This window comes from Mobula birostris, chromosome 28 (assembly GCF_030028105.1).
Source record: "Mobula birostris isolate sMobBir1 chromosome 28, sMobBir1.hap1, whole genome shotgun sequence".
In the NCBI taxonomy this organism is placed as follows: Eukaryota; Metazoa; Chordata; class Chondrichthyes; order Myliobatiformes; family Myliobatidae; genus Mobula; species Mobula birostris.
This window is the reverse complement of record NC_092397.1, coordinates 12,501,069-12,526,652: the sequence shown is the minus strand read 5'-3', so window position 1 is coordinate 12,526,652 and position 25,584 is coordinate 12,501,069. Positions and strand designations below refer to the sequence as shown.

General features: G+C 52.1%; 1 protein-coding gene across 1 annotated transcript in view; it reads right to left on the bottom strand.

Moving 5' to 3' along the window:
• Nucleotides 1-6,845: 6,845 nt before the first annotated feature.
• LOC140189324 (putative transcription factor p65 homolog) overlaps nucleotides 6,846-25,584 on the bottom strand; it is a 75,601-nt gene continuing 56,862 nt past the window's right edge. The window contains exons 5-11 of the mRNA XM_072246040.1: nucleotides 22,879-22,970; nucleotides 22,620-22,760; nucleotides 20,107-20,211; nucleotides 14,281-14,496; nucleotides 11,070-11,147; nucleotides 10,049-10,141; nucleotides 6,846-9,742 (exon numbers count right to left, since the gene is read on the bottom strand). Of these exons, the coding sequence (XP_072102141.1) occupies nucleotides 9,018-9,742; nucleotides 10,049-10,141; nucleotides 11,070-11,147; nucleotides 14,281-14,496; nucleotides 20,107-20,211; nucleotides 22,620-22,760; nucleotides 22,879-22,970 (1,450 nt within the window). The 3' untranslated portion in view covers nucleotides 6,846-9,017. The remainder of the gene's footprint in view (nucleotides 9,743-10,048; nucleotides 10,142-11,069; nucleotides 11,148-14,280; nucleotides 14,497-20,106; nucleotides 20,212-22,619; nucleotides 22,761-22,878; nucleotides 22,971-25,584) is intronic.

Genomic DNA, 25,584 nt, shown 5'->3' with positions numbered 1-25,584 from the left:
TCCCCCCCATCCTTCTATGCTCCAGGGAATAAAGTCCTAACCTATTCAACCTTTCTCTGTAACTGAGTTTCTCAAGTCCCGGCAACATCCTTGTAAACCTTCTCTGCACTCTTTCAACCTTATTAATATCCTTCCTGTAATTTGGTGACCAAAACTGAACACAATACTCCAGATTCGTCCTCACCAATCCCTTATACAACCTCACCATAACATTCCAGCTCTTATACTCAATACTTCGATTAATAAAGGCCAATGTACCAAAAGCTCTCTTTACGACCCTATCTACCTGTGACGCCACTTTTAGGGAATTTTGTATCTGTGTTCCCAGATCCCTCTGTTCTACTGCACTCCTCGGTGCCTTACCATTTACCTTGTATGTTCTAGCTTGGTTTGTCCTTCCAAAGTGCAATACCTCACACTTGTCTGTATTAAACTCCATCTGCCATTTTTTCAGCCCATTTTTCCAGCTGGTCCAAGTCCCTCTGCAAGCTTTGAAAACCTTCCTCACTGTCTACTAAACCTCCAGTCTTTGTATCATCAGCAAATTTGCTGATCCAATTTAGCACATTATCATCCAGATCATTGATATAGATGACAAATAACAATGGACCCAGCACTGATCCCTGTGGCACACCACTAGTCACAGGCCTCCACTCAGAGAAGCAATTCTCTACCACCACTCTCTGGCTTCTTCCATTGAGCCAATGTCTAATCCAATTTACCACCTCTCCATGTATACCAGGCAACTGAATCTTCCTAACTAACCTCCCATGCGGGACCTTGTCAAAGGATTTACTGAAGTCCACGTAGACAACATCCACTGCCTTCCCTTCATCCACTTTCCTGGTAACCTGCTCGAAAAACTCTAATAGATTTGTTAAACATGACCTATCATGCACAAAGCCATGTTGACTCTCCCTAATAAGTCCCTGTCTGTCCAAATACTTGTAGATCCTATCTCTTAGTACTCCTTCCAATAATTTACCTACTACCGACGTCAAATTTACCGGCCTATAATTTCCCGGATTACATTTACAGCTGATTTATTTTCCCTCTCATCCCCATTCCCCTGCCTTCTCACTTGACGTCCACCCCCACAAGTACGACCCCATTAACCTCGGTTTTCTACCCAATGACTTGGCCTCCATAGCTGTCTGTGGCAATGAATTCCACAGATTCGCCACTCTCTGGCTAAAGAAATTCCTTCTCATCTATTTTAAAGGGACATTCCTCTTCTCCCGAGACTGCGCCCTCTGATCCTGGACTCCCCCCACCCCCACACACAACATAGGAAACATCCTCGGCTTGCCCATCTATCTCGGCCTTTCACTTGAACCTTTACAGACTCTGCCACACCCCACTCCCCAAGGCGTGATCTCTCGGCTGAGAACACTTCCTGCCTTTTATTTTAAAGCTCCTACGTTCATTAGGCCTACTACCTTTTTCAAAATTAAAAATCCCGGCTGGAAATGGACTCTAAGTCACATCAAGATGAAGTGTGGGCCCCGGACCCTGCAGAGGGTCTTAGTCATAGAGGAATCCAGCAGGGAAACACGCCCTTTGGTCCAACTCCACGCTGACCAAGCTGCCTTCCCGAGCTCGTCCCATGTGCCCTCTTCCCCCATCCCCATATCCTTCAGAACTGTCCACATCTGTACGAACACCTTTGTACCCACCTCTACGACTTCCTCAGGCGGCTCATTTCATGCACAGTAGTGTAGCGGTTAGCACAACGGCCTACGGTTCCGGCGACCCGGGTTCGATTCCCGCCGCTGCCTGTACGCAGCTTGTACGTTCTCCCCGTTTCCTCCCACAATCCAAAGACCTACCAGTTACTAGATTAATTGGATATTGTAAATGGTCCGTGATTAGGCTAGGATTAAATCGGGGGATTTGCCGGGCGGCGGGGCTGGTAAGGCCAGAAGGGCCCACTGCACACTCTAGCTCAGTAAACAAATAGACCCACCACCATCTGTGTTGGGGAAAAACACCCTTCAGATCCCCCATTTGTTACCCAGTCCCTGCTGATACCCGCTACAGTTACAGGGCGCTACAGTACAGAAACAGGCCCTTTGGCCCATCATGCCCATGCTGAACCGTGACCCCACCTCCTCCTATCAACCTGCACCCACAACATAGCTCTCCCACCCACGTACCCATCCAAACTTCTCTTAAATGTTGAAATTGAACCCTGAGTGAAAATGCTCCCCTTTAACATTTCACCCTTCACCCTCAACCCGCGACCTCTACTGTCATCTCACCCAACCTCAGTGGAAAACAAGCCTGCTTGCATTTACCCTATCTACACCCCTCATCATTCTGTATACCTCTATCAAATCTCCTCTCAATCTTCTACATTCCAAGGAATAAAGTCCTAACCTGGTTCAATTTTTCCTTATAACTCAGGTCCTCCAGACCCAGCAACATCCTTGTAAATTTTCTCTGCACTCTTTCAATATTATTATCTTTCCTGTAGGTATAGTGCTGAGCAAAGTTCTTAGGCACATATATATTCCCACTGCTGCCTGTGAGGAGTTTGTACGTTCTCCCCGTGACCGCGTGGTTTCCTCCGGGTGCTCCAGTTTCCTCCCACAGTCCAAAGACGTACCGGTTGGTAGGTTATTTGGTCACTGTGCCTTGTCCCGGGATTAGGCTAGGGTTAAATTGGATTGCTGGGCGGCGCAGCTCGAAGAGCTGGAAGAGCCTGTTCCATGCTGTATCTCAATAAAATATATCGCTAAGGTGCCCAAGGCTTTTGCACAGTACTGCATTTGTCAACGTGGAACGGACAGCAAGCTCATAAATCTCAGGGGAGCAAAGGATTAGATTAGATTAGATTCAACTTTATTGTCATTGTGCCGAGTACAGATACAAAGCCAATGAAATGCAGTTAGCGTCTGACCAGAAATGCAAAGAGTAGTGTTATTTACAAAATAACTGCGAATAAAAAGTGTGTCGGCTCACAAGTATACAAGTACTGAGACAGTACAATACGGATGCAATACTGCTTAGCGCTGTGATGTGAGGTTCAGCAGGGTCACAGCCTCAGGGAAGAAGCTCTTCCTGTGCCTGCTGGTGCGGGAGCAGAGGATGTTGGACAACAAAGGATGTTGGGAATGGCGAGGGTGCAGCACCGTGGCAGGGGGGTAGGAAAGAGTGCCGGGGGCGGGTGCAGACACACTCAACACCGAGACACCAGGTAAGGTCATTTGATTCCAAACAATTGGTTTTTATGATCATTACAGAATGTCCCTCTGGTGCTTCTCTCTCCCCTCCCTTCCCCTTTTCCCAACTACGATTCCCCTCTCCCTGCCCCCTTCCCACTCTCAGTCCACAATCAGAATCAGGTTTATCATCACTCACGTAAGTCATGAAATTTGTGTTTATTTTTTGCAGCATCAGTACAGTGCATCACATAAAACCACTACAGTATTGTGAAAAAGTCTTAGGCACATGTATATAGCTAGACTTTTGCACCGAACTGTATGTGACCAGAACACAAGGTATCCGTTAGTCTTCACTCTCCAGGGTGCAGGCCTGGGCAAGGTTGCATGGAAGACCGGCGGTTGCCCATGCTGCAAGTCTCCCCTCTCCACGACACCGATGTTGTCCAAGGGAAGGGCACTAGGACCCATACAGCTTGGCACCGGAACACAATACTCCAAATTAAGCCTTACTTCAACATAACAAACCAACTTCAGTATTCACTGCTTTCATCTATGAAAGCCAATGTGGCAAAAATTCTCTTTACGACCCTATTTAACCGTGACCCACTTTCAAGGAATCTTTATTCACAGAACCCTCTGTTCTACTACACTCCTCAGGGCCCTGTTGTTCGTCCTAAGCAACACACACACGCACGCACGCACACTGCTGGAGGAACTCAGCGAGTCAGGCAGCGTCGACGGAAATGAATAAATAGTTTGTGATTGGACTACTGCACTAAGTCTCTTCCAGGGATGCCAACCCTGAAGTTTAAACCTTCCCTTCGACAGGAGCTCGGTGAAACCCTCTCTCACTGCTCCCTCTCTCTGACCTCTGCTGCCCTCCGACTCTTTGCCCATGTGCTCACCCAGACCTGCTATTGCAGGCACGTACCCTTCCTGGCAACATGCCTCTCAACTTCTCTGCCCATCACTTAGTGCACCTCCTCCTTCCCCTTTTTCCATGGTCTCCTGCTCTCTCCTATCAAAGGGCTTCTCCAGCCCTTTATCTCTTTCACCAGTCGACTTCCCAGCTCTTTACTTCCCTCCTCTCCCCCTCCCGGTTCCACCTATCACCTGCCACCTTGTACATCTTCCTCCCCGCGCCCCCCATCTTCCTACTCTGACTTCTCATCTTTCTTCCCACTCCTGAAGGGTCTCGGCCCAAAATGTTGACTCTCTTTTCCACAGGTACTGCCTGGACTCCTGAGTTTGCCAGACATTTTGTGTGTGTTGACAGGAGAGGAGAGGCGAGCGGGGGGAGGCACTGGAATACAAAGGTGTGGGGAAGAGGGGAAAGAAGGTGATAGATGAAGCCGCGGTAGGTAAAGGGCTGGACAGGAAGGAATCTGATAGGAGAGGAGAGTGGACCGTAAGGGAAAGGGAAGGAGGAGGGGACCCAGAGGGAAGTGATAGGCAGGTGAGAGGAGGTAAAAGGGCAGAGTGGGGGATTAGAGGAAGAGGGGAGGGGGAAGGGATTTCCACCCTTTTTGTCCTCCTGAAATAGAAACATAGAGAACCTACAGCACAATACAGGCCCTTCGGCCCACAAAGCTGTACCAAACATGTCCCTACCTTAGAAATTACCCAGGCTTACCTATAGCCTTCTATTTTTCTAAGCTCCGTGTACCTCTCCAGGAGTCTCTTAAAAGACCCTATCGTATCCGCCTCCACCACCGTCGCCGGCAGCCCATTCCACGCACTCACCACTCTCTGCGTAAAAAAAACATACCCCGACATCTCCTCTGTACCTACTTCCAAGTACCTTAAAACTGTGTCCTCTCATGCTAGTCATTTCAGCCCTGGGAAAAAGCCTCTGACTATCCACACGATCGATGCCTCTCATCATCTTACACACCTCTATCAGGTCACCTCTCATCCTCCGGCGCTTCAAGGAAAAAAGACCGAGTTCACTCAACCTATTCTCATAAGGCATGCTCCCCAATCCAGGCAACGTCCTTGTAAATCTCCTCTGAACCCTTTCTATGGTTTCCACATCTTTCCTGTAGTGAGGTGACCAGAACTGAACACAGTACTCCAAGTGGGGTCTGACCAGGGTCCTATATAGCTGCAACATTACCTCTCGGCTCGTAAACTCAATCCCACGACTGATGAAGGCCAATGCACCGTCTGCTTTCTCAACCACAGAGTCAACCTGCGCAGCAGCTTTGAGCGTCCTGTGGGCTCGAACCCCAAATGCAGCACTTCAGACTTGTCTGCGCTGATCATCACTATTTTCCCTTCCTCTGCCACACCCCACACCTTCTAACTCCTCCTCCATTTACTTCTGTCTCCTTCCCACACGAAGGCACGCGGGATGGATGCCGGGGCGGGGGTGGGGGCAGTACAACTGATATGACGTGAAATTTGTGGTTTTGTGGCAGCAGAACACTGCAGCGACAGAAAAGCACTGCAAATTACAAAACCGTGCGAAAGTAACGCAATAAGACCTTGAGACATAGGAGCAGATTTAGGCCATTCATCCCGTCGAGTCTTCTGCGCCATTTCATCATGGCTGATTTATTATCTCTCTCAACTCCATTCTCCTGCCTTCTCTTTGTATCCTTTGATGTCTTTACTAATCAAGAATCTATCAACCTCCCCTTCAGGTATACCCAAAGACTTGGCCTCCACAGCCATCTGTGGCAATTAATTGTACACCACCCTTGTGCTTTTACCATCCTTAAGGTTGTTAGAGCCGAGCTTGGTAATGGGGACAAGCGCCCGCTACCTATTAAATGCTCCCAATGATTTGTGCCTCAGGTAGCCTCTGACAACCAGGTCCAGGTCCTGGCCTGCCCGGTGGGACCGTTTCTACTGACAGGAGAAGGGGCGAAGGCGGGTTACCGGCGCCTTAAAACCGGTCGCTCCGGGCAGTTGGGGATCGTCAGCCCGTGGTTGGCAGCTCATCTAGGAGAAGGAAAACTCCGAATCCCAAACCTCTGCTGCTTTGCGGCTGTGCCCGCTCATGGGGAAGGCCTTGGGAGCAAACCCCGAGGGAAAAATCTGGAGTCCCTCATTGCGTTCAATGCTGAGTGGCAACTCCTGCAATGCCGCTGGTACCAGACTCCGCTGTTCCTTTGGGTTCACCGGATGCGTGGAGAGGGGGAGCTTGCTACACGGGCAACAGCTTGCTCTCCATATCGTCCTGCCCAGGCTTGCGTGTCTAGACAGCGAGGGCGCAATATTAATGGTCGACCCTAACCGACAGACATCCCAGACCAGACCCTGGCTAAAGAAATTTCTCCTCTGTTTTTTCTATTCCGAGGACCCCACCATTGGAAGCACCCTCTGCTCTCATGCACTCCATCTAACCCCATCAATAATCGGCATGTTCCAGTGAGATCTCCCTCATCCTGCTAAAAGTTTGCGGCACAGTGGCGCAGCGGTTTACAGTACCAGCGACCCGGGTTCGATTCCCACGGCTGCCCGGAAGGAGTTTGTATGGTCTCTTCCCCCCCCCCCCCCGCGTGATCGTTTCGGGGTCCCCGCCCAGTGCTGCGGTTACCACCCAAAGACGTGCCGGTTAATTGGTCATTGTAAGTTGTCCCGTGATTAGGCTAGAATTAACTCGGGGAATTGCTAGGTACTGCAGCTCAATAACATAAACAAACATGATGAACAGACCCCCAAAGCAAGAAGTACACTTTTAGCAAAATTTATTATTCTTTTTTTTAAAAAAAAACACACTACATGTTAATACTTTTACACGTGGAAGCTACTTGCTATACAGAGATCCTACAGTGCGGCTCGCCCAAGGAGTCTCGGCAATGTACATGCTGGTTAAGCCGCTGGTCTAGAGCTCTACTTTGCAAAAATGTGTCAATTTGTGGATTTTCGTCACTGTGGGGAGCGCACTGTTAGAACTGTGTGTGTGTGTGTGTGTGTGTGTGTGTGTTGGGGGGGCCTCCCCCGCCCCATCCTCCCTACAACAGTTATTGTTGTCCGTTCTTCTGAGGAGGTCCCATTCATCTTCAGTGAGCGCAGGGACCTTCGGACTAGGCCCTCGTCGCGGCCCGCCTCTCCCCGTCAATAGAAGTTGCCTCCCGGTAGGATTTACCCTCATTTGTCCAGGAGGAGGGCGGTAGGGGAAGGGGAGGGGTGGGAATCAGGGTCACAAACAATCAGCTTGCCCAAAGGAAGGTGCGCAATCCGCCCCTCCCAATGACCCTCTCCAAGGTGCTGAAACTGTTTCAGTAGAGGGCTTGCATAGGCACTTGGCATTCTGGGACGACAATGCTTCCATTGTGTATTCAAAGTCTCCAGGCACACAGGGAGGAACAATCCTACAACCCAGCCCACCCTACCCTCTTCTATTTATCTCCCCAGCCTAAATGCAACCAGGAATGGTTTATTTAAAAAAAAAATCATAGCTTCCCTTAACATAATGGACACGTTCTAAAATTAAAGAGGCATCACAAGAGAAAACGGTGAAGCTATGGGAAGGTATCTGCTGGGAGTAAGGCTCTATCCAGGCAACATTCTGGCATTTTATCCCTCTGGGGTGAGCGGGGCAAGATTTAGAATGGAGGCAGGGCCTTCCCAGCCGTCCAAATGCCAGAAGAAGTCCCCTATCAATTCCCTAGAACTTTGCAGCACCCTGCTGCCTGCCAGAATTTCCGTGTTTTCTATTTTCACCTTTAAGGTCTATTTTCTTTATACAAGAAATGAATGGAGAGTTTATAAGTGGAACGAAAAGGTGTTCAAAAGTCTGTACAACAAATTACATGTCAGACAAATAGATAGATGTCTCAGGAAACAGGTCTAACTCCAGCCTCTGCATTTGCCAAAAAGATTCCAGAGGCTGTAAGTTTGGGAGGCGAAAGGACAGAGGAGAAACAAGTCTGATCTCTTGCAGCTGGAGCATGAATTTGAGAATCAGAGGTTCTCTCCCTCCTCCAAATAGGTATTTCTTTAACAGAGGGTTTCGCCATGTAGTTCAGCTCCCGAGGTTTGGAGGATAATTTTTTTTTGTTAAATATCTCTTTGTGAAGCAGACATTAAACATCTTTGAGAGTCCAGAGCTGGGTGGGAGTGGAACTGGACTGAATGCAGTGGGAAAGAGGGGGAGATGGGGACTGAGAACATAAAGAGTGAGGGGGCCAGAGCAAGGGACAAGCAGGAGCTGGGATGGAGGAGGGAGAGGGAGAGAGAGAGAGAGACAGGAGAGGAGGAGGGAGAGAAAGACAGACAGGAGAGGGGGAGGAAGAGACAGAGACAGATAGAAGATGGGGTAAAGAGACAGACAAACAGAAGATGGGGAGGGATAGGCAGACAGAAGATGGGGAGGGAGAGACAGACAGGCAGAAGATGGGGGGGAGAGAGACAGACAGACAGAAGACGGGAAGGGAGAGACAGACAGACAGAAGACGGGAAGGGAGAGAGACAGACAGACACATGGAGAGACAGAGACACATGGGGGGGAGAGAGAGAGACAGACAGATGGGGAGAGACAGACAGACAGACAGATGGGGAGGTAGAGACAGACAGACAGATGAGGTAGAGACAGAAAGACAGATGGGGTAGAGACACAGACAGACAGATTGGGTCGAGTAAGACAGACACAGATGGGGTAGAGGGAGAGACAGGCAGACGGGGTAGAGACATAGACAGACAGACAGAAGGGGTAGAGAGAGACAGACAGAAGATGGGGAGAGAGAGAGAGAGTGAATGTGCATGCCTGAAGAGTGTGTCAGATGAGAGGAGGGATGGGAGTGAGGGGAGAACAGCGAGGGAGCGCAGAATGGCAGATTGGAGATGGAGGGGAGAGCCCAAACGGATTGGCTCCCTCAACACCCGTGCTCCCTCTCCCCCTCACTCCCTCCCCCCACCCGCTCCCTGGCTGGCCCGCTCTGTCTCGTACATGTTATTGATCTCGGACGAGTTCATGAGCTCGAAGCTCTGTGTGAAGATGGACATGAACTGCTCGTCGTCGTCTGGCAGGAAGTCGGAGGCCGTCACCGCCGCCTCCAGCTCGCCGTTGAGGGCCGGCCCCCCCGGGGCCCCGGCCCCCGCCCGCAGCTCATGGCTGCTGCCCATCAGCTTGATCAGGTCGGGGGAGTAGCTCATCAGCGTGGGCTGCTGCGGGCCGGCGAGGGCGAAGTCGGGCTGACGGGACAGCAGGTCGCGGAAGTCGCCGTTGTCAATGGACCCCAGGCTGACGCACTCGCCGTCCTGGCCGGGCAGCAGCTGCTCCATGGTGGCCACCGGCTCGCCCAGGTACAGCTCCGGCCTGTCCAGGCCCGCTGCCTCAGTGCCCGCCTGGAACGCCGAGCCGAACAGCTCGGTGGCGTCGATGGTGGCGAAGGCGGGGTGCGGCTCGGCGGCCTTGGGGGCCGGCGGCAGCTGGGGCTGCACCTGGGGCGGCGGGAAGAGGTTGCCCAGCAGGCCCATCCCCTGCGGCTGGAAGTGGGGGAAGGCCGGCCCTAGGCCGCCCGGCGCGTCCTGGCCCCGGCGGGGCTCCAGGCCCAGGCTGTCGAGCGGCGGGTAGGTAGAGGGCACTGGTCCCGTGCCGCCCAGCAGGTCTGGAGTGCTGCCCCCTGCGAAGACAAGGCGGGCGGGAGGCTGGTGAGCGTGGCTATCCCGAGATGTGTCCCCTTCCCCACCAGAATACCAACAGAAACCCCAGTCTCCCCCCACTCCACCAGCCCTGACCCTCGGTACTCACCGTCCCTGCCCTGGCACCCGCCAATCCCCCCCACCCAGCCCCACACCCTGACCTCCCACCTCATCACAGATTCCTCTTCCACCCACAGCCCTTGTCTCGCCCCGGCACCCCACCCCCGGCCCGAAAGCCAACCCGACCCTCCCTCCTGATGCCAGACCCCCTCCCCGGGGTGGCCTACCTGTGTGGGGGGGCTTGTGGAAGTGTTTCGGCTTCGCTCTGCCATCGGGCCCGCGGGACGGGATCGATATCGGCCTCTTGGATATGGGTACCCCTGGGGAGGCAGGCAAACGGAAGCGGGGGTTAGCAGCGCAAGGCAGCTCTAGTATCTTAAATGTTCGGGGTGGGTTGGGTGGGGGGGTAACAGGCGGGAGAAAGCAGGAGGGGGGTGTCAGAGCAGAAGGCGAAAGCGGGAGGGGGGTGTCAGAGCAGAGGGTGAAAGCGGGGGGGGGGTGTCAGAGCAGAGGGCGAGGATGGGGGGGGGACGATGGGCAGGAGGGGAGGGAGCAGGACTGCCGGGTGGGGGAGGGCCGGATCAGAGGTTGGGGGGAGCAAAGGGGAAGGGGGGCAGGAGGGAACAGAAAGAGGGGAGGGTGGGAGGGAGCAGAGGGAAGGGGAGGGGGAGAGGCTGGGTGGGAGAGGACAGGGTCAGAGGTTGGGGGGAGGGAGTGGGCGGGAGCAAAGGGGAAGTGGGGCAGGAAGGAACAGAAAGAGAGGAGGGGAGGGAGTACAGGGGAGGGGGTGGGAGGGAGCAGAGGGAAGGGGAGGGGGGGAGGCTGGGTGGGAGAGGACAGGGTCAGATGTTGGGGGGAGGGAGCGGGCGGGAGCAAAGGGGAAGTGGGGCAGGAAGGAACAGAAAGAGGGGAGGGGAGGGAGTACAGGGGAGGGGGTGGGAGGGAGCAGAGGGAAGGGGAGGGGGAGAGGCTGGGTGGGAGAGGACAGGGTCAGAGGTTGGGGGGAGGGAGCGGGCGGGAGCAAAGGGGAAGTGGGGCAGGAGGGAACAGAAAGAGGGGAGGGTGGGGTCAGAGGCTGGGGGGAGGGAGTGGCCATGAACAGAAAGGAGAGGGGGCTGAGGGGAGAGGGGAGACAAGTGTGGATGGAAGGGCACAGGTGAGAGGTGCAGAGTTCAGGGGTCAGAGGTCAGGGGGCAGGACTGGGGTGGAGGCAGGGGACGGGGTGGAAACAGGATAGGGGACACTCACCTGGTATCTGGCACTTATGAAGCATGTTGACAAACTCGTTGTGGGTCTTGCGCCGTTTCTCCTGGGTCCCGTACGGATCTGAAGGAGAGAGCGGAGAGCGATCGTACTCAGAGACAAACACACGCAGGAGCCCGAAAGCAGCCGCAGCAGTGGGGAGAGCGGCAAGGGAGGCAGGCACTCAGCCGAGGACGGGTTTGTCTCCGGGGTGAAACACCGTCCGTCCGCTGGAATTCTCTTTGACAGGGCGCGCCGGAAGTGCGGCTGGCAAGTTCACTGGAATTCTGGGATTTATCAGGGGACAGGCGGGCAGGAGAAGGGAAGTTAATTTGATCCCGGAAGGGGGGAAAGATGTGCTTTTGGTTTGTCACCAAAGACACTTACAAATTTCTATAGATGTACCGTGGAGAGCATTCTGACTGGGCTGTATCACCTTCTGGCACTGGGGGAGGGTGGGGGCTACTGCACAGGATCGAAACAAGCTGCAGAGAGTTGTAAACTCAGTCAGCTCCATCATGGGCGCCAGCCTCCGTAGTATCCGGGACATCTTCAAGGAGCGATGCCTCAGAAAGGCAGCGTCCATCATTAAGGACCCCCACCACCCAGGACATGCCCTCTTCTCATTGTTACCATCAGGGAGGAGGTACAGGAGCCTGAAGGCACGGTTTTCTCCCTCCCGTTATGATGTGACTGCTGCGGCAAAGGCCACAAATTTCACGGCGTGTGCCGGTGACGTTACACCTGACTCTGATTCTGGCCGGGTCCGGATTTTGGAGCGTCACGCCGGGGGGGGGGGGGGGGGGGCGGGGGGGGGGTACCAGGCCGCCCCCAGGGATGAGGCCCATCTGCCGTAAGGCCGCTCGTCGGGGAGAAGAGGCTCGGAGCTGCGGACGGAACACAGCGTCGGGAAGTGGTCGGTCACGTACTTCGGTAGAGGAGAAAAACGGTAAAAAGGGTAGACTGATTTCTAAAGGGAGAGAAAATTAAAAACTTTGCACTCGCTGGAGTTGTGAGAATGAGGGGGAAACTCATTGAAACCTATCGAATGTTGAAGGGATTCGATAGAGAGGATGTTTCCTTTGGTGGGGGAGTCCAGAAGCAGAGGGCACAGCCTCAGAATAGAAGGTATCTGTTTTAGAACGGAAATGAAGAGCAGCTTCTTTAGCCAGAGAGTGGTGAATCTGTGGAATTCTTTGCTGCAGGCAGCTGTGGAGGACAGGTCATTGGGGATATTTAAAGCTGAGGTTGATAGATTCTTGATTGATCAGGGCATGATGGGATGCGGGGAGAAGGCAGGAGATTGGAGGCTGAGAGGGAAAATGGATCGGCCAGGATGAAATGGCAGAACAGACTCGATGGGCCGAATGGCCTAATTCTGCTCCTATATCTTGTGGTCTTACAATGATTCGGTATCGGGAAATTGGGGGAGACAGTAGATGGTTCAAGGTGAGTTAAAGGTTTGGGATACAGATTGCTGGGGGTTGCAATGAAGCCCGTGGGGCAACACAGTGGGTATAGTCTGGAACTGACTACACGTAAACACTAGTGAGTTAGCAAAACGCTTGAGAGGGAAGATAATGTATTTATCGAGCATTTTTCATACAAGTGAGGAGGTTCAAAGCACATTACAACAGGATAAAGGGCAAACATGAAAATGAAATGTAAAAAGATGTTATTTAAAAGCAAGGTAAATAAATACCGGAGGTTTCAAGCCTCCATTTAAAAGTGCCAACTGAGTCAGCATCCCTGTGCCCTGCAAGCAGCTAGCACATACTTGCTGGGCCCAATGGCTGATTATGAATTTTTTTACGTTTTATTGATTTATTGGGATACAGTACGGAGTAGCCTCTTCCTGGCACTTCGATTAGCCGCTAATTTAGTCACAGGACAATTTACAATGACCAATTAACCTGCCAACCGGTCGGTCTTTGGACTGTGGGAGGAAACCGGAGTGCCCGCAGGAAACCCATGCGGTCAAGGGGAGAACGTACAAACTCCTCACGGGCACCTTCAAGTTGGGCCCGGAGGCTTGCCTGCCTCAACGACCCGGAGAGCTGCATTGGCTGGAGTCGAGGCATTGCGCTTTGGCTCTTGGTTGGGTCACCCATACCCAACAGGGTCAAAGGTTAAGAGGCCAGACTAAGAGTGGCCCACCGGTCCTCCAGGTTCGGGGCCAACATTCGGACTGGTGAAACGAAACTGTTACAGAAATACCAATGTGTGTGTGTGTGTGTGTGTGTGTGTGTGTGAGAGCAGAGAGAGATGGAGGGAGATGGACGATCTTCACTGCTACCCTAAACACCAGTGGCATAACAGGCCGCAGGTCTTTACAGGCAGTGGCGGGAATTGAACCCGGGTCGCCTGTACTGTAAAGCGTAGCCCCCTCCCAAGGGCTGATGTCGATCCACGCCGTGCAAGATGGCAGCACAACAGCAGTGCACTTTCCGGTGATGAATATCTGTAATCTGTCAAGTAGGGGACCGTGCACAATTCTGATTTGATGGAGACGGACGTGAGAGTACGGAGGAACATCTGGAAAACTTCTGAAATGCCCCCTTCGCTGCCGCTGCTACTGTGTGGTAACCGGAATCTCCGGAGCTGGAGGCCCCGAAATCCTCGGCTTTGCGTGTTTCAGCGGCCGGGGAGAGGTCGAAGGTGCTCGGCAGAGGATGGCGCTCGGGAGGCTGTATCGGAGGGGCTGGTCGGAAGCTCGAAGTTTTCAGACGGATGGACTCAGGGTCGGCTGTGGTCGGCTGCTTCCAAGGCATCGGCAAGTTGACGGTGCCTGGAGGTTTATGGCAGGGAGTTTCTCCCTTTTGCCACCTGCTATCGGGGACTCGGGAGTCGATCGACTCAGGGGCATTTGAGACTTCTTTTAACCGTGCCCATAGTTTGTTCTTCATTAAATTACGGTATTGCTTTGTACTGGTGTAACTATATGTTATAATTATGTGGTTCTGTCAGTGTTAGTCTTTGGTTTGTCCTATTTTCCTGTGATATCACTCTGGAGAAACATTGTATCATTTCTTAATGCATGTGTGCATTTCTAAATGACAATAAAAGAGGACTGAGTGTTCTCGTAATATAAAAAGAAGGGAAAGGATTGAAAGTGAGCACGGCGGGGTGGGGAGAGAAAAGTGCAAGAGGGAGGTGAAGAGGGAAAGACGGCAGAGCTGGAGAACGAGCGAGGCGGGAGGGCGAGGGGCAGCCGTACCTTTGTCCTCGGGGAGGTACTGGAACTCCATGGCATCGCTGACCTCCTTGTCCGACGGCCGCCGCAGCTGCATGTGCACAGTGACCGGCTGCGTCAGCATCACGTCCTTGTACGGCGGCGTCTTGAAGACGATGGCCACCTGCCGGTGCACGTCCGCCTGCGAGAAGGAGCCCTTGCCCTCCCAGTCGCTGGTGAAGAAACGGACCTCGATGTCCTCTGCGGAAGATGTGGGGGGGGGGGCGGCGAGGAGAGGAGATCGAGATTACAATCGATTGGTCACACACGCACGCACACACACAATGCATGTAGCCAAGTACGAGTCAAAAGAAACATGGGACACAAAATTCTGGAAAAACCAGTCCTGATGCAGAGTCTTGGCCCGTAGGAGGCTTTATGACCCAATACTAGCAGATATATATGAGGCACAGGAGCAGAATTAGGCCATTCGGCCCATCGAGTCTGTTCTGCCATCCCATCATGGCTGATTTATTATCCCTCCCAACCCCATTCTCCTGCCTTCTTCCTGTAACGTTCGATGCCCTGACTAACCAAGAGGAACAGCCCAACGATTGGACAATTTAAGCACTGGATTGTAACGGCAGGGGTCAGGACCGGAGGTGAGGGTCAGGTCGGGTTGGGCCAGGCCGGTTCTGCTCACTGCTTTGCGGTCTACTCTGCTCTTCACTGGACTGAGGCTGCGGCCTGCTCTGGTTTCGTGTCTGACGTTTACTCTGCTCTGCACTGAACTGAGGCTGAGGCTGCGGCCTGCTCTGGTTTCGTGTCTGACGTTTACTCTGCTCTGCACTGAACTGAGGCTGAGGCTGCGGCCTGCTCCGGGCTTCCTGTCTGACGTTTACTCTGCTCTGCATTGAACTGAGGCTGAGGCTGCGGCCTGCTCTGGTTTCGTGTCTGACGTTTACTCTGCTCTGCACTGAACTGAGGCTGAGGCTGCGGCCTGCTCCGGGCTTCATGTCTGACGTTTACTCTGCTCTGCACTGAACTGAGGCTGAGGCTACGGCCTGCTCCGGGCTTCATGTCTGACGTTTACTCTGCTCTGCACTGAACTGAGGCTGAGGCTGCGGCCTGATCCAGGCTTCATGTCTGACATTTACTCTGCTCTGCCACTGAACTGAGGCTGAGGCTGCGGCCTGCTCTGGGCTTCGTGCCTATGGGCTCACTTTGGTTCTGTTGCTTGCTTTTATTGTTTACACAATTTATTTATTTTCATTTTCATTTTCTCTCTCCCTCTCCCACTCCCTCCCTCCCTCCATATTGGGTGTTTGCTGCATTCTTTTTAAAAACAGGTTCTACTGGATTCCTGGTTTTGTGGCTGCCTGTGAGGGCACGGATCTCAAGGTTGTATAAAGTATATGTGCTCTGATAAGAAATGTACTCTGAACTTAAGGGGAAGAAACCTGCCGTCGCACGGTTTTAGTGCCTTGCCCAGCACCAACTTAAACTATCCGGGGTGGCATGGTAGTGTAGGGGTTAGCACTACGCTTTACAGTACAGGAGTCCCTGGTTCAATTCCCGCTGATGCCTGTGAGGGGATAAGCCCTTACAGTATAATTTTTATTTATTTGTCTATTTATTTGTTTATTTATTGTGACACAGCGCAGAGCAGGCCCTGCGATCCTACAGTTTTAATCCGAGCCTAATCACAGGACAGTTTACAATGACCATTTAACCCACCAACCGGTCGGTCTTCGGACTGTGGGAGGAAACCGGAGCACCCGGAGGAAACCCACGCGGTCACGGGGAGAGCGTACAAACCCCTCACGGGCAGTGGCAGGAATCGAACCCGCGTCACTGGTGCTGTCAAGCGTTGTGCTGACCACTACACCCCCACACCCCCCTTCTCTGTAGCTGTTACACTTCAGTCCACAACTTTGATTATAAACGTATAATTTATAAGGAGGAGAAGATGGCGGCGCGACACAGCGCGCGCGGCTGCTCCGAAATGATATCGTATGTGTAACTAGGGGCTGTGCACAATCCTGATTTGATGGAGACGGACGTGAGAAGCATGGAGGAACATCTGGAGAAACTTCTGAAATGCCCACTTCGCTGCCGCTGCTACTGTGCGATCCAGAATCTCCGGAGGGGAAGGCCCTGAATCCTCGGCTTTGCCTATTGCCTGTTGCCGGGGCCAGGGTCGAAGCGCTCGGCAGAGATGGTGCTCAGTGCTCGGTGTCGGAGGACTAGTCGGAGGCTCGAAGTTTTTGGACGGACTCAAGAGTCGGCTGTGGTCGGGTGCTTCCAGGGTGCTGCATCGGCAAGTTTGCGGCACTGGAGGTTCACGGCAGGACGAGAGTTTCTCTTCCTCCCACCAACTGCGTGAGATGGTGGGACTTTCGAGAGACTTTGAGACTTTTTTTTACCGTGCCCATGGTCTGTACTTTATCAAATTACTGTATTGCTTTGCACTGTTGTAACTACATGTTATAATTATGTGGTTTTTGTCAGTTTTTTTAGTCTTGGTTTGTCTTGTGTTTCTGTGACATCATTCTGGAGGAACAAATTGTATCATTTCTTAATGCATGCATTACTAAATGACAGTACAAGAGGACTGCCTGTCCTCATAATCTAATCTAATCTAATTTTGAACTTTAAACCTATCAAGCCCTGCTTTAAATATACCCAGTGCAGTGGGACTAGAACAGTGAAAACAGGGCCTTTGGCCCACAGTGTCTGTACTGATCATGACTACCAATTTAAATGGAACATCTGCCCGTCATGGTCTAAATTCGCTTCCTTCTCCCCGGCTATTCATCGCATCGACCTTAAAACCTCTTAAGACTCCCCTATCGTATCTGCTTCAACCATTTCCCAATATTGTGCTGAACCAGCTAAAAAGTAAACTTGGAAATATCCCCAGAAACTAATCCCTCCCCCTACCTGCACCATGTCCATATCCCTCCATCTTCCTTACATCCATGTGCCTATCCAAACGACTCCTAAAAGTCTCTAATCCTCTATCACCACACCAGGTAGCACATTCGTGGCATCCAACACTCTGAGTAAAAAAAAACTTGCCCCTCACATCCCCCTTGAACCTACCCTCTCTCACCTTCAATTCATGCCCTCTGGTATTAGACATTTCTACCCTGGGAAACAGATGCTCCTTGTCCACTCTATGCCTCTCATAATCCTGTAAACCTCCATCAGATCCCTCAGTCCCCGGCACTCCGGAAAAGACAACCCAAGTTCATCTGGCCTCTCACGATAGCACACTCGCAAATTTCTACAGACGTACTGTGGAGAGCATTCTGACTGGCTGCATCACCGTCTGGTATGGGGGGGTGGTGGGGGGCTACTGCACAGGGTCGAAGTAAGCTGCAGAGAGTTGTAAACTCAGTCAATTCCATCATGGGCACCGGCCTCCGTAGTGTCCAGGACATCTTCAAGGAGTGGTGTCTCAGAAAGGCAGCGTCCATCATAAAGGACCCCCATCACCCAGGACATGCCTTGTTCTTATTGCTGCCATCAGGGAGGAGGTACAGGAGCCTGAAGCCACACACTCAACGATTCAGGAACAGCTTCTTCCCCTCTGTCATCCGATTTCTGAATGGACATTGAACCCATGAACACTACCTCACTACTCTTTTAATTTCTAATTTTGCACTGCTTATTTAATTTAACTATTTAATTTATATAGCTACTGTAACTCTGATCTTTTTTTTTGTTATTTTGTATTGCAAAGACAAATTTCACAACTTATGCCGGTGGTATCAAACCCGATTCTGATTCTGCTCTCTACACCAGGCAGCATCCTGGTGAGCCTGTTCTGCACCCGCTCCGAAGCCTCAACACCCTCACAACAGTGACCAGAACTCTTAGTTAATTAATCTCTTCTACCCGTGCACGATCCGTACCCCCTCCGTTCCCTGGATATTAACAAGCTATCTGCTACCCTCAGCCTCCGAGAGGTCCACAACCTTGTCGTAGGGTCTGGAGGCTTCCCTGCCTCAGGTGACCCGGAGAGCTCTGTTGGCTGGAGCCAGGGCTTTGTGCTCTGGCTCTTGGTAGGGTCACCCATGCCAAAGAAGTCAAAGGGTAGAGGTCAAACTGAGAGTGGTTCACCAGGTTTTGGGGGAGGGGTAGCAGGCTCTGCTCAGGGCCAACAACCACCACTGGTTATGGCAGCAGCAATGAAGGATCCCCCTACCTTGGAGAGCGGCTGAGTAAACCTGAGTCTCCAACCCGGACTTGCAAGACCCTAAGACGTAGGAGCAGATTTAGGCCATTCAGCCCATCGAGTCTGCTCCGCCATTCCATCATGGCTGATCCCGGATCCCATTCAACCCCTTACACCTGCCTTCTCGCCATATCCTTTGATGCCCTGACCGATCAAGAAACTATCAAATTCCGCCTTAAATATACCCACGGGCTTGGCAGACACCGTAGTCTGTGCATTCCACAGACTCAGTACTCTCTGGCCAAAAAAATTCTCTGTTCGAAAGGGTCGCCCTTCAATTTTGAGGCTGTGCCCTCGAAATCTGGATACCCCCCACTGTAGGAAACAGCCTCTCCACGTCCACCTGAGCAAGTCCTTTCAGTATTTGACCTTTATCTCGGGTAATGATGAGTTTGAGTACAGAGAGGAAATTAAGAACCTGGTGGCATGGTGCGAAGACAATAACCTATCCCTCAACGTCAGCAAGACGAAGGAATTGGTTGTTGACTTCAGAAGGAGTAGCGGACCGCACGACCCCATTTACATCGGTGGTGCGCAAGTGGAACAGGTCAAAAGCTTTAAGTTCCTCGGGGTCAATATCACAAATGACCTGACTTGATCCAACCAAGCAGAGTCCACGGCCAAGAAGGCCCACCAGCACCTTTACTTCCTGAGAAAACTAAAGAAATTTGGCCTGTCCCCTAAAACCCTCACTAATTTTTATAGATGCACTGTAGAAAGCATTCTTCTAGAGTGCATCACAACCTGGTATGGAAGTTGTCCTGTCCAAGACTGGAAGAAGCTGCAGAAGATCGTGAACATGGCGCGGCACATCACACAAACCAATCTTCCGTCCGTGGACTCACTTTACACCGCACGCTGTCGGAGCAGTGCTGCCAGGATAATCAAGGACACGACCCACCCAGCCAACACACTTTTCATCCCTCTTCCCTCCGGGAGAAGGTTCAGGAGCTTGAAGACTCATGCGGCCAGATTTGGGAACAGCTTCTTTCCAACTGTGATAAGACTGCTGAACGGATCCTGACCCGGATCTGGACCGTACCCTCCAAATATCCGGACCTGCCTCTCAGTTTTTTTGCACTACCTTACTTTCCATTTTCTATTTTCTATTTATGAATTATAATTTAAATTTTTAATATTTACTATCAATTTGTAATCCAGGGAGCAGGAAGCGCAGAATCAAATATCGCTGTGATGATTGTACGTGCTGGTATCAATTGTTTGACGACTATAATGTATAGGCATGGCTGACAGTAGTGAAGTTACCGAGACGGCGAATGAAGCCCCGAAAGCTGCCAGAGATGGAGGGCCTTCATTGCTGCCCGAAACGCCGGCGGCGTAATGCATGCCACCATTTTGATCTGTTTCTACAACCCCTGGCAGCCGCCACGTAACCCACTGAGCTGCACATCGTTGGGACGGGGGGGGAAACTGGAACTACCAGGGAGGGGAACAATGTGCAAACTGAACACACAGAAAGCGGCCCAGGTCAGGATCGAACCCGCGTCTCTCGAGCTGGGAGACAGCCGCTCTGCCCCTCTGTGCCACAACGGTCAGTGAGTCTTCCAGGCGCTGACAACCGGTTCCATTTTCCGCCCTATCTCCCGGAGCCCGGAATCTCCCGTTACCTTTCTGAACCTTGTCGCAAAGCAGGAAGATCTCCTCGCCACCCCGGCAGCTCCCGGAATTCTTGTTCACCCGGCAGATCTTCAGCTCGGCTGTGTTTGGAGCTCCTGAAATGAGACGCGAGGTCGTTAAAGACCAGGCAACGCCAAGACAAGTTAGACCTCCTCTGCACCGTCCCATCACACACTGCCGGGGTCAGACACAGAGTGAAGCTCCCTCCACACCGTCCCATCACACACTCCTGGTGTCAGACACAGAGTGAAGCTCCCTCCACACTGTCCCATCACACACTCCCGGGGTCAGACACAGAGTGAAGCTCCCTCCACACCGTCCCATCACACACTCCCGGGGTCAGACACAGAGTGAAGCTCCCTCCACACCGTCCCATCACACACTCCCGGGGTCAGACACAGAGTGAAGCTCCCTCTACACCGTCCCATCACACACTCCCGGGGTCAGACACAGAGTGAAGCTCCCTCCACACCGTCCCATCACACACTCCCGGGGTCAGACACGGAGTATATATAAGACTGCCTGACACTCAATGTGCAGAGAATAAAAACCACATCAAGCTCAACAAAAAAAGAACCCACAGAAAAAAATAAAATTAAATACTGCATAAAGAAAGACTGTCGAACACCCAGCAGGCGTTAAAAAAAGACATCCTGCAAACAGTAACCGCAATCGAATAGCGTTTCTGAACTGAAATCCAAAGGGTTGCACAGTTCAGCGCAGAGGCGAGTAAACGTGGTGATGCAGCAATCAGAGCTGGCACGTACCTCGCCTCGGACCCCGACACCCTGACCTTTTCAATCTGGCCCGGGGCTTAAGTCTCTGTCCCAGCTACTGGTTCTTGCACTTGGATACGACGGACTTTGCCACTTCACTTCTGCCTGTAAGTCTCCGTCCGAACGATGGGTCCTGCTGCTCGGATACGCCACACTTGGCGCCTCGATCCCACCTGTAAATCTCCACCCGAAGAGCACGTTTGGTAGCATCGCCGTGCTCTCGGGCGCGGACCCCGTGGCTTCGATTCGACCCGTCCCCCGACCTTTCATACTCCTCCTTGCTCTCAGCAACACCTCTGTCACACCGAGTTGCCTCCAAGTCCAAAGGGAGGTTAGAGACTACTGCTCACCACGATTGTATACCAGCAAAAGTTTGTTTGACAAACTTTTGTTTAGTTATTCCCTTTGTTTCATTGGTTACTGGCAGAAGTCGCTCAGATTCACCAGTGCCCCCTTAAACTGCAAGTTCTCCTTTATTCCACACTTGATTATTGAATAACTCTGTAAATAACTTCGCCTTGTTGACACAGGACTGGCTGCTCTGACGACTGTCGGGGCTCGTGTGCGGAGTTTGGACCCGAAGGCGAAATGAGAGGCCGACTTTCGAACCGAGCGTTGGACAAGCTCAGCGGGTCAGGCCGCACCTGCAGTAATGAATAAACCGTCGCATTTCGGGCCGGGACCCTTCAGCAGGACTGAGACGGAAAGGGAGGGGAGAAAGAGGCCAGAATAAAAAGGTGGGGGAAAGGGGAAGGAGGCTGGCTCGAAGGTGACGGGTGAAGCCAGGCGGGTGGGAAAGGTCAAGGGCTGGAGAGGAAGGAATCTGAGAGGAGAGGAGAGGGGACCAGGGGAGGAAGAGAAGGAGCAGGGGACCTTGGGGGAGGGGTGGTGGGTAAGTGATAGGCAGGTGAGAAGAGGTGAAAGGTCAGAGTGGGAATTAGAGGAGGGAAGTGAGGGTGGATTTGTTTACTGGAAGGAGAAATCGATATTAATGCCATCAGGTATGAGGGTGCCCAGACGGTATGGCTCAGAGGGACAGTGGGCACAAACTAAAAGTGCTGAGAGACCAGGCCGGGAGATCAACACAGTACAACGCGCTTCCACGTAACGACAAAGGTACAGCCGATCCTTTATTTTGAAATCCGCAAAGGCGAACGACCTCACAGCGGCAAAGCCCTAGCGAGACCAAACCAGCGACCTTGGCGTTCAAAGCAGAGTAACTAAGTGCTCTCACGGGGCCGGCTGGCGGTGTAGTGGTATCAGCGCTGGGCTTCAGGGCAGAAGGTCCTGAGTTCAAACTGACGGCAACGAGTGAACTCCTTTTCAGTTTTATGTTTGACATTCTGTATTTTTGCCCGCTCATTCTTGCTGCGATTTGCGTGATTTGTTTTTTTTTTTGCAAGGGGGGGTGTTTGGGGTTTGAGGTTTGATGTTCTCGTTGCCGTCTACATGATTTCTTTTTGTGTATGGTGGGGGTCGATGTTTTTGTTGCTGTTTGCGTGATTTGTTTTTTTTTGTGTGAGTGGAGAGGTTAGTTAATGTTCTTTGAACGGCTTCCACGGTTTTTCTTTGTTTCGTGACTACCTGGAGAAGTCAGCGGCAGCAACTGCGCGGAAGAAATCTACTTCCGTACCTTGCCGTGGAAACCGCCCCTGGACCAGGAGGTCACGAACCACTGAACGACAAGCACAGCAACGAGCGTTCTGACTGGCGATTACTGCACTTACGGTTGTCGTAGATGGGGTTGGAGACGATCGGCTGCAGCGGCACGGTGCAGAGGCCCATCTCGTTGGGGAGGAAAACCTGGAAGCAGAGCCGGACCACGTTGAGATCCTCCTCGGAGTCGTTCTGGAGTTCCTCCACCGGGACTGCAAAACGCACATGGGGGAAGAGGGGGACAGACATTAGGCCGAGGCTCCAATCCCCAGCCCCACCCCACCACCGGGAGGAACAGGATAGCCAGGACGGGGGGAGAGAGGTCCTCACCGTTGAAGGGGTTGACGTTCTTGCTGAGCCGGTTCTGCAGAGCCATGGCGACCTCTCGCTTCTTCACGCACTGGATGCCCAGGTTCTGGAAGCTGGGAAGAGCAACGGAATCACGGACAGCCGCTCACCTCCGACCCCTCAACCCAATCCCTGGCACCCCAGCTCTCCACCTTGCCAGCCCACAAAACGTTGCAGCACAGTACAGGCCCTTCAGCCCACAATGTCGTACTGATCCTTTAATCCCTTCCCTCCTACTTCACCCTCCATTTTTTTTTTAAATCATCCACGTGCCTACCTAAGAGTCTCTTAAATGTCCCTAATGTATCGGCCTCCACCACCGCCCCCAGCAGGGTGTTCCACACATGCTCATTGTAGCGAACCTACTGCTGACAGCCACCCCTACACTTTCCTCCAATCACCTTAAAATTACGCCCCCTCGTGTTAGCCGTTTCCGCTCCGAGAAAAAGTCTCCAGCTGCCCACTCAAGCCGTGCCTCTTACCATCTTGTGCACCTCTCGCAAGTCAAAGTTCAAAGTAACTTCATTATCAAAGTATATATATATATATATATATATATATATATATACACGTCACCATATACAACCCTGTTGTGGGCACGTGGCCAAGTGGTTCAGGCATTGGACTGGCGATCTGAAGGTCGTGAGTTCGAGCTCCGGCTGAGGCAGCGCGTTGTGTCCTTGAGCAAGGCGCTTAACCACACAGTGCTCTGCGACAACACCGGTGCCAAGCTGTATCGGCCCTTGCCCTTCCCTCGGACAACATCGATGTCGTGGAGAGGGGAGACTTGCAGCATGGGCAACCACCGGTCTTCCATACAACCTTGCCCAGGCCTGCGCCCTGGAGAGTGAAAACTTTCCAGGCGCAGATCCATGGTCTCGCGAGACTAACGGATGCCTTATTATACAACCCTGAGATTCATTCACAGTAAAATACGAGAAACTGAATTGAATCAATGAAAGACTGCCCCCAACAGGATGGACAAATGGCCAGCGTGCAAAAGACAACAATTGTGTATGTACAAAGAGAGAAGAAAAATAAGCAATAAATAACAAGAGAACAAGAGATGAAGAGACTTTGAACGTGAGTCCATTTCAGTGATGAGGCAAATGAAGTTAAGTGCAGTTATTCCTTTTGATTCAAGAGCCTGATGGTTGAGGGATGGTAACTGTTCCTGAACCTGGTGGTGCGAGTCCTGAGGCTCCTGTACCTCCTTCCTGATGGCAGCAGCGAGAAAAGAGCACGGCCTGGGTGGTGGGGATCTCTGATGATGGACGCTGCTTTCCCTCGGCAGAGCTCCGTGTAGCTCAGTGGTGGGGAGGGCTTTACCCGTGATGGACTGGGCGGTATCCACTACTTTTTGTGGGATTTTCCCACTCAAGGGCATTGGTGTTCCCATACCAGGCTGTCAAGCAGCCAGTCATTATACTCTCCACCACACACCTATAGAGTTTTGTCAAAGTTTTAGATGTCGTGACGAATCTCTGCAAGTTTCTAAAGGAAGTAGCGGTGTTGCCGTGCTTTCTTCGTAACGGCGCTGGCGTGCTGGACCGGCAGGCCAGATCCGCTGAAATGGTAACACCGAGGAATTTAAAGTTGACAGACCTTACCACCTCTCGCTCGCTGCTGCCAGACAAGGGTGCCTGTCGCCCTCTGTTCCCATGGGAAGGCCTCTGTGTTCGGGTGGTCTCTCTCCTCCACGATGCTGTCAGAGGATGATACTGAAGTTCTGGGTCTACAATTTATGAACTTATGAAAAAAAAAATCATGTGGACGGCAACCAGTGGACTCTTTATGTTTTACAGTCTGTAGTTTCGTCCATTTGTCCTTTTGTTCTTTTTTGCACAGGGGGTGGTGTTTGGGGTTTGAGGTTTGATGTTCTCGTTGCCGTCTACATGATTCCTTTTTGTGTATGGTGGGATTGATGTTTTTGTTGCTGTTTGCGTGATTTGTTTTTTTTTGTGTGTCAGTGGGGAGGAGGTTAGTTAATGTTCTTTGAACGGCTTCCACGGTTTTCCCCGTTTCGTGACTATCTGGAGAAGACGAATCTCAGAGTTGTATGCTGCATAGATACCTTGATAGCAAATGTACCTCAAGCCTTCATCCCCAGATGAGAACTGAGTCATGGACCTTGGGCTTCGTTCTCCTGATCAGCACCTTGGTAAGGTGAGGAGGTGATGGACAAGAACTACAGGGAGGTAGTCACCCCGACGTTGCAGGAGGCAGGTGCCTGACTGTCAGGAAATGAAAAGGGACCAGGAAGCCAGTGCTGAGTACCCCTGTGGCCGTTCTCCTCAGAAATGAAGTATACCACTTTGGATACCGTTGGTGGTGGTGTTTTGGGGGGGGGGGAGGGGAGGGCTTACCAGGGGAAAGCCGCAGTGACCAGATCTCTGGTGCTGTGGCTCAGATGGGAAATGGGGAAGAAGAGGACTGCAGTCGTGATAGGGGATTCCATAATTACAGGAGCAGCAAGGAGATTCTGGCACCCGGATGGCAAGTTGCCTCCCAGATCTCAGTTTCAGATCGGGTCCATGGTACTCTAAAGAGTGTGGACAGCCAGAAGTCCTCGTACCAACGACATAGATAAAAAAGGGAGGAGGTCCTGAAGAGGGAATATCGGGAGTTAGGGAGAAAGCTGAAAAGCAGGACCTCCAGGGTAGTAATCTCTGTATTGCTGCCTGTGCC